The 8,479-nt window shown below is 50.0% G+C and overlaps 1 protein-coding gene across 3 annotated transcripts in view; it reads left to right on the top strand.

Moving 5' to 3' along the window:
- The window catches only part of Ppfia3 (PTPRF interacting protein alpha 3), a 29,237-nt gene that overhangs the window by 11,473 nt on the left and 9,285 nt on the right, over window positions 1-8,479 (top strand). For all 3 annotated transcript variants that reach the window (XM_031386592.1, XM_031386590.1, XM_031386591.1), the window contains exons 11-18: window positions 689-820; window positions 1,053-1,115; window positions 1,207-1,286; window positions 2,345-2,489; window positions 4,202-4,389; window positions 6,286-6,508; window positions 7,977-8,140; window positions 8,233-8,360. In XM_031386592.1, the coding sequence (XP_031242452.1) occupies window positions 689-820; window positions 1,053-1,115; window positions 1,207-1,286; window positions 2,345-2,489; window positions 4,202-4,389; window positions 6,286-6,508; window positions 7,977-8,140; window positions 8,233-8,360 (1,123 nt within the window). The remainder of the gene's footprint in view (window positions 1-688; window positions 821-1,052; window positions 1,116-1,206; window positions 1,287-2,344; window positions 2,490-4,201; window positions 4,390-6,285; window positions 6,509-7,976; window positions 8,141-8,232; window positions 8,361-8,479) is intronic.

Genomic DNA, 8,479 nt, shown 5'->3' with positions numbered 1-8,479 from the left:
TTATGAGGGGCCAGCCTGGGCGGGGACAAGGCTTAGCTGATTTAGGTGGGATTCATATGAATGGCAGGACTTAGATGAAGGGTGGAGCTTCTGGAGTTTACATGAAGGAACTAGGTGGGATGTATGAGGCTTAGATAGGGATGGGACTGGACGGAACGTAAATGAGTGGACAAGGTTGCGGGGCGGCGGGGGGGGGGGGGGGGGGGGGGGGGGGGGGGGGGGGGGGGGGAAGAGCTTACATGACAGCAGAGCTTAAAAGAGAGAGCCTGAGAGTAAGGACAGGGCTTATTAGATGAAGGGTCTGGGGTTGGTAGACGGGCTTAGATGACGCTGCAAACTAGGGTTGGACTTAGCTGAGTCCTTGGCTAAGTTGACTGAGTATACATGGGAGTCAGGGCACAGTGAGGATATCTCTGGGGAGGGGCTAAAACGAGGGGGCGGAGCTTAGATGAGGGGCAGGGTTGGGTGGGGCTTAACTGAGGATCAGCGTAGTGGGCGGGACTTAGATGAAGAGTCAGAGTCTGGTTTGGTTGGGGTCAGGGATGGATTAAGGAGGGACTTAGATAGGAGCCAGGCTAAGTGGGAATCAAGATGAAGTAAGGCTTAGGTGAGGAGCATGATTTCGAGAAAGGGGAATGATCTCAGGAGGACCCGCTTGACAGTCTCTGCCCTGTTTCCCTTTGGCCAGGCTCGGCAGAGGGAGAAGATGAACGATGACCACAATAAACGACTGTCAGAGACGGTGGACAAGCTGCTAAGTGAATCCAACGAACGGTTACAGCTTCACCTCAAGGAACGTATGGGGGCACTGGAGGAGAAGGTGCGCCCCCCTCCCACCCTACCCCAGGCCTCTGACAACCAGGGGTGCCTCTAACTGCCATCCTAGGGCCCATACATCTTCCTCAGATTTGTCATTTGAGACCTCCATACCCACAAACTATGCTCTGTGACTGAAGGCACCATTTTGCTTGGCCATTCCAAGAGCAGAATTTTCCTAGAGCACAACCCCTGCTGCCTGCCTTTGCCCTTCCATTTCACCCCTGTCCCCACAGAACTCACTGAGTGAGGAGATTGCTAACATGAAGAAGCTTCAAGATGAGCTGCTGCTGAATAAGGTGAGGGCCTAGAACTGATGGGGAAGTTACTGAGTGGCCTGTTCCCTATAGCAGCAACATCACTCCTCATACCTCTGCCTCCTCTCCACAGGAGCAGCTCTTGGCGGAGATGGAACGGATGCAGATGGAGATCGACCAGCTCCGGGGGAGGCCGCCCTCTTCCTATTCCAGGTGACAGAAGCACTCCGGCCCTTTCTGTCTGGGTCCAGCTCATTCTTTCCTCTCTCTGCTCCTTCTCCTCAACTGCTCATCCCTTATTAGTTTATTTAAGATTTATTTATTTTATGTATGAATGTCTATAGCTACATCTGTATGCCAGAAGAAGGCATCAGGTCACATTATAGATTGTTGTGAGCCACCATGTGGTTGATGGGAATTGAACTCAGGACCTCTGGAAGAACAGCCAGTGGTTTTAACCACTGAGCCATATTTCCAGCCCCTTTGTCCCTTATTTTTAATTTTTACAGTACTGGGGATCAAATCCCAGGGACTTATGCTATCACTGAGTCACACATCCTAGCCCTTCATTGGGGGATTCTAGGCAGGGACTCTGCCTCTGAGCCACACCTTCAGCTCCACACTGGGAAATTCTCCTGTACATCTCCAGACTCTTTTTGCATTTCCCCTTGAGACAGAAACTTACTAAGTTGCTCAAGGTGGCTTTGAACCTGTGATCCTTCTGCCACAGCCTCCCAAGTAGCTGAGACTACAAGGTTACATCACTAGGACCAACTTTATTGTTTTGTTTATTTATATTTAACAATATTTTAGTCAGGTGGTGGTGCATACCTTTAATCCCAGCACTTGGGAGGCAGAGGCAGGTGGATCTCTGAGTTTGAGGCCAGCCTGGTCTACAGAATGAGTTCCAGGATAGCCAAGAGTACATAGAGAAACTGTATCTCAAATTGACAAATTCATACACATATCTTGACCATACCCACTCCCAACTCTCCCCCAAAACTTCCCATACGACATCTCATTCCTAATTGCTTTCTTTTCTTCCTCCTCCTCCTCTTCCTCTCCCTCTTCTTTTTGAGACAGGGTTTCTCACAGAGATCTGCCTGCTTCTGCCTCCCTAGTGCTGCAATTAAAGGAGTGAGCTACCACTGTCCAGCCACAATTTCTTTTTTAAAATAACCATCTGAGTTCAACTGTTGCCACCCCCAACGCAGGCAGACCTGTCCCCGTGACTCCTAATCTTCCTTTTTCTGGCCTTCCTGTGCTCACAGGTCCCTCCCTGGCAGTGCCCTGGAGCTCCGTTACTCCCAGGCACCAACCTTACCTTCTGGGGCCCCTCTGGATCCTTATGGGGCTGGCAGTGGCCGGGCAGGCAAGAGGGGCCGCTGGTCGGGGGCCAAGGATGATTCTTCCAAGGTCAGTAGCCATCTCTAGGGCCTAGATAGAGAGGGGCTGTGGTGGGGAGGGCAGCTGGGTCTGCATAGCACAGGCTGTGAGGATTCTGGGATGAAGAGCCACGTCTCTCTGACTCCTTGTCTTCTCTCCTGCCCTCCACCACACCACCATCCACCTGCCTGCACGTCTGATCTCCTTTAATGATGTATATGGTGAGTACTGAAGATGGAGGAAGAGTGGAGAATTCCAAAGTGAGGCCAGGCAAAGAGAAGCTGGTTGGCTCTAGGGAACTGGGAAGAAGGGAGGAGTTGTGGTGTGGGCGTGATGTAGGGACAGTTAGGAGCCAGTAAGAACTGGCTGTGGAGAAAGCATGGTTAGTAAAACCCCTGGCCAGATGTAGTGATGTGTGGCTCTGGGCTCAGCTCTAGGGAGGTGCAGACAGGAGGACTTTTAAAGCCCGTGGTCAACCAGCCTAGATAGTGAGCTACAGATTCAGTGAGAGACTGCCTCAGAAAATAAGGTGGGGCTGGGCCTGTTGGCAGATGCTTTTAGTTCCAACATTCAGGTGTCCTAGGCAGGTAGGTCTCTGTGAGTTCCAGGCTAGAAAGGTCTGAAACAACCAATGAACATAAAAGGAAAAAAAAAAAGTTGGGGCCAGGGAGATGGGTCAGTGTGTCATGGCATTTGCAGCTTAGTTTGAGGACCTGAGTTCAATGCCCAGGCCCAACATGGTGAAAGGACAGAAATGACTCTGAAAGGTTGTCCTCTGACCTCTATATGCAGTGTGGCACATGCACACAGCCCCACCACACATGAAAAAGATTTTAAAAAGAAAAATGGCCGAGTGGTGGTGGCACACGCCTTTGATCCCAGCACTTGGGAGGCAGAGGCAGGCGGATTTCTGAGTTCGAGGCCAGCCTGGTCTACAGAGTTAGTGTGAACAGCAAATAAGGACATAGAACTACAGTTTCTACATATCGACAATTTAAAAAAATAAAAAGGAGCTGGTCATGGTTGTGGGAACACCTGAATCAGTAGCCCTGGCTGACCTGGAACTCACTCTGTAGACCAGGCTGGCCTCAAACTCAGAAATCTGCCTGCCTCTGCCTCCCAAGTGCTGGGATTAAAGGCATGTGCCACCACTGCCCAGCCATAATTCTTTTTTAAAAGATTTATTTATTTTTATTTATATGAGTACACTGTAGCTGTCTTCAGACACACCAGAAGAGGGCATCAGATCTCATTACGGATGGTTGTGAGCCACCATGTGGTTGCTGGGAATTGAACTCAGGACCTCTGGAAGAGCAGTCAGTGCTCTTAACTGCTGAGCCATCATCTCTCCAGCCCCATAATTTTTTTTTTAAAGAAAAGAATGAGATTTTAAATACTTATTATTGGGGGTGTACCTGCCACAAAACACCTGTGGAGGCCAGAGGATAAGTCTGTGGACTCAGTTCTTTCTTTCTACCTTTAATGTGATCTGAGGATTGAACCTGGGCCACCAGGCTTGTACAACAAGAATTTTACCCATCGAGCTATCTCTTAGATCCAAGGAAGAGTCCTGCTAAGAGAGGCACTAGGGATACAGCCCATCTAAACCTGGGCATAGGTGGCACCCTGACTCCACCATCACAGTGCAAAGATAAAGGAAGGGTCTAGCGTCGTGGGATGAAGTAGGGTCAGGAGTGTGGGTAAAGCCAGGTACCAACCTCAATCCCCACTCACAGGGACAGGACTGGGATCGGTCTGCCCCTGCTGGGTCCATTCCACCCCCGTTCCCTGGAGAGCTGGACGGCTCAGATGAGGAGGAGGCTGAGGGCATGTTTGGGGCTGAGTTGCTGTCCCCCAGTGGCCAAGCTGATGTGCAGACACTGGCCATCATGCTCCAGGAGCAACTGGAAGCCATCAACAAGGAAATCAAGTGAGTCCCAGCCCAAGCCTGCTGTGCCTTGCCCAAGCTGTCCCCACTGCCCCGAAGTTTCTAAAAGTCAGCCTCACCCTTCCTCTAAGCCTGACTACTTTCCCATTGCCCTCAAGCAACTCTCCCAGACCACAATCTGAAGCCATGGACCACCTCTGTTATCTGATCAGTGTCCCTAAGCCAGCACCTACACCGAAGAGTGTGTTCCACAATAATACTCTTCAACTCCGCAGGAGAACCTTCAAGAAAACCATGGCTCTATATAACTGTGTCCTAGAGCCTCCTGAGACTGCAAGAATCTCAACAGAAGGTTCTAACAGCAACAAAAACTTTCAAATCTCACCCTCACACAGAAATCAAGAGCCTTGGTTTGGGCTGGGAGTGTACTTTACTTGCTAGACCATTTACTTAGTATCTGTGAAGCCCTGGACTCCATCCCTGGGATGGTTAAGCCAAAAAGATAGGGAAAGAAAGAGAAAAGAAAGAAGGAAGAAAAAGAGCTAGGAGATAAATGAAAGAAAAAACAAAGCGACAGGAAGACAGGAAGAAAGAAAGGAAGGGACAGAAAGAAGGAAGGAAGGAAGGGAAGGAGAGAGGGAGGGAGGGAGGAAGGAAGGAAGGGGTTTCAGAGATGGCTCAGCGATTAAAGTGATCGCAGTGCACACTTGGGGACTGGAGTTCAGATCCTCCTCTGGAACCCATATGAACATCAGGTGGACTAGATGGCTCAAGTGAAGTGACAGCCTCTGAGGACAGGCTGGACTCCAGGAGGAAGCCAGGACCAACCTTGTCAGCAAGCTCTTTGTCTGGCTGAGAAGCGCCAGCTCAGTAAATAGGGTAGAGAGCGACTGATGACAATTCTGTCAACCCCAGGCCTCTATGTGTGTTCAAATCCACACACTGCCTGCACACACGCAAAAACACATGTAGCACAGGCATAAACACACACACACACACACACACACACACACACACTTGCATACATGCAAAAGGAGGAATGAAAGAAAGACTTAGCTGCACCTTCCAAGAGTCTTTAGCTAACAGCACAGTTTTCCTGGCAGCTTCACCTGTTCTCCAGAAACCGCCTCCATTGGCAGTTCTGTTCTCATGAATTCTTTCTGGGCCCCTGGAAACAAGACGAACACAATCACATTCTAACTCAGACTTTATCTATCCACCCTCCTGTACTGAATGAATCTATGACCTTCTTAACCACTGTGATTGGCCTTGATTTCACCCTGATCTTGGTATTCACTCTTTTGGCTCTTGGAATGCTGTCTGTTCCTGTAATAATTTTATTGTCCTTAGAATTATAATTTGTTGTTTCAGGGGTTGAACCCGGGGCCTTGTGTATGCCAATTGAGGCCCCTGCTGTTATGTCACACCCCCAGCCCCTCACTAGGGGATCTTAGGCAGGTACTCTACCACTGAGGTACACCCCTAGGGCTTACTGCAAGCATTTGGTTAACATCTTTTTGTTTGTTTGTTTGTTTGTTTTTCTTTTTTTGAGACAGGGTTTCTCTGTATAGCCCTGGCTGTCCTGGAACTCACCCTGTAGACCAGGCTGGTCTCGAACTCAGAAATCCGCCTGCCTCTGCCTCCCAAGAGCTGAGATTAAAGGCATGTGCCACCACTGCCCAGCTGGTTAACATCTTCTAACTGATGGGAATCACAACTACTCATCCCAAAGCCTTTAGTGATTTCTTGAGACTCTCAGTATTTCTTGACTCCCTTTGAGTCAGTGAAGCTATGGACCTGTGTGGTCCACCAAAACATCTTTAAGTCACCCCACTCTCCGAGCCACACCCTCCTCCCCTCCCCAGCCTTCTGACCACTTGGAATCTGTGACTGCCTGTCCCCGCCACCCTCTGCCTACTCTCCTTTCTCCTCATCCAGGCTAATTCAAGAAGAGAAAGAGACAACAGAGCAGCGTGCAGAAGAGCTGGAGAGCAGGGTGTCCAGTTCTGGCCTTGACTCACTGGGCCGGTACCGCAGCAGCTGCTCACTGCCACCCTCCCTCACCACCTCCACCCTCGCCAGCCCCTCACCTCCCAGCTCTGGCCATTCCACCCCTCGTCTGGCACCCCCCAGTCCTGCCCGGGAGGGTACCGACAAGACCGTGAGTACTCTCTGCCACCCAAGCCCAGTGTAGGGAGTCAGTGTGGGAGAGGTCAGAGACAGAACTCCCCACAGATAGCTACTAGAGCCTTGACAGAGTGTCCTCAGCTTTTCTCAAAACTTTGAAAGGAAAAAGAGGTTGGTTTCTGGAAACTTAATTAGTCAGTTATAGTCTTCTTGGGCTTGTTGTGTGTGCGCGCGCGCGCGCGCGCGCGTGTGAGTATGCGTGTGTGTGTGTGTCTGTGTGTGTGTGTGTGTGTGTGTGTGTGTGTGTGTGTGTAACTCATGAGCTCATGAGCATGCTATAGCACCCCTGGTGGAGGTCAGAGGACAGTTTCCAGCAGTTGGTTTTCTCCTAACATGTGTATCCTGGTGACTGAACTCAGGTTATCAAACTTGGTAGCAAGTCCTTTACCCACAGAGCCATCTTGGCAAGCCTACGTGATTTGTTCTCATGCGTTATATTTCTGTAATTTTTGGTGTGTTCCCTAGGCTTCTGTGAAACTTGTGAGGTCAAGCCATCCCTCTTCCTCCCAAGCATCTTACCTGGTCTACAGGTGTGCACCACACCCAGCTACATGGACTCAACATATTCCCGGGGGGGTGGGGGGTGGCTCAGTTGGTAAAGGCACTTGCCACCAAGCTTGACAACCTGAGTTCAATCCCAGGGGACCCACAGGGTAGAAGGAAAGAACTTATTTCTGAAAATTGTTCTCTAAGCTACCACAAGGGTGGAGGACACACACACACACACACACACACACACACACACACACACAAAATGTAATTAAATTAACTTTTTTTTGTAGATTTCGTTGTTTTATTTTTTGAGACAAGTTCTTACTTTGTAGTACTGACTGCCCTGGAATTCATTGTGGAAATCAGGCTAGCCTCAAACTCACAGAGATATGCCTGTCTCTGCCTACTGAGTGAGGGATGTTGCCACAATGTTTGACACTATTTTTAAATTCAGAGACATTTGAGATCTATAATCTTTAAATGACTTTTGGGAACTTGGGTATGATAAATCAACATCTGTCAACCCTTATGTGCTTATGTGGCTGAGGCAGGAGGATTGCTGTGAGTTTGAGGCCAACTTGGACTACATAGTGAAACCCTATTTCAAAAGGAGGAGGGAAAGGAGATAAAAGAGGAGGAAGAGGAGGAGAATTCACCTTGGAGGAAGTCAAAATCATATGCAACTGGGTTTTTTTGTTTTATTCTGTAAATCTTGCTTTCTGGTTCTGAGTACCTGAGAGCCCCTTTAGCTTTCTTTCAGGCTACACCATTCCACATCTGTCATCTGCTACAAACATAGTTTCTGGGTAGGCTTTGACCCCCATTTGATCTAGATGACCTACCCTCTGTTAGTACCCAGGCAAGAGACAGCTCAGACACCCTCGACTACCCCACAAATAACATCCCCGTCATGACCTTCACGCTCCTTCTGCATCTGTCTCTGTCCCCAGAACCATGTCCCCAAGGAGGAAGCTGGTGTTCCGCGAGGGGAGGGCCCAGCCATTCCAGGAGACACCCCACCACCCACTCCCCGCTCTGCCCGTCTTGAGAGGATGACCCAGGCTTTGGCACTGCAAGCGGGGTCACTGGAAGATGGGGCACCTCCCCGGGGAAGGTCAGCAGAAATGTGGGTTGAGAATGGGGAAGGGACAAAGACTTGAGTGGTGGGGGACGGTATTCATTCCAGGCTCTGCCCTGTATCTCTAGTGAGGGCACCCCAGATTCCCTCCACAAAGCCCCCAAGAGGAAGAGCATCAAGTCGTCCATAGGTCGGCTCTTCGGCAAGAAAGAGAAGGGCCGGATGGGACCCCCAGGCCGGGAAAGTGTTTCTCTGGGTGAGTACTATAATGTCAGCCCTCTCCTCCTCCTCTCTTTCTTCTCCTCCTTTCCCTCCTCCCTCTCTGCCTTCCTCTCCTCCTCCCTTCCCTCCTCCCTCTCTGCCTTCCTCTCCTCC

Source organism: Mastomys coucha, unplaced genomic scaffold (assembly GCF_008632895.1).
Source record: "Mastomys coucha isolate ucsf_1 unplaced genomic scaffold, UCSF_Mcou_1 pScaffold21, whole genome shotgun sequence".
NCBI classification, from domain to species: Eukaryota; Metazoa; Chordata; class Mammalia; order Rodentia; family Muridae; genus Mastomys; species Mastomys coucha.
Note: the sequence above shows the minus strand (reverse complement) of the source record. Positions and strands in the feature narration are given on the sequence as shown.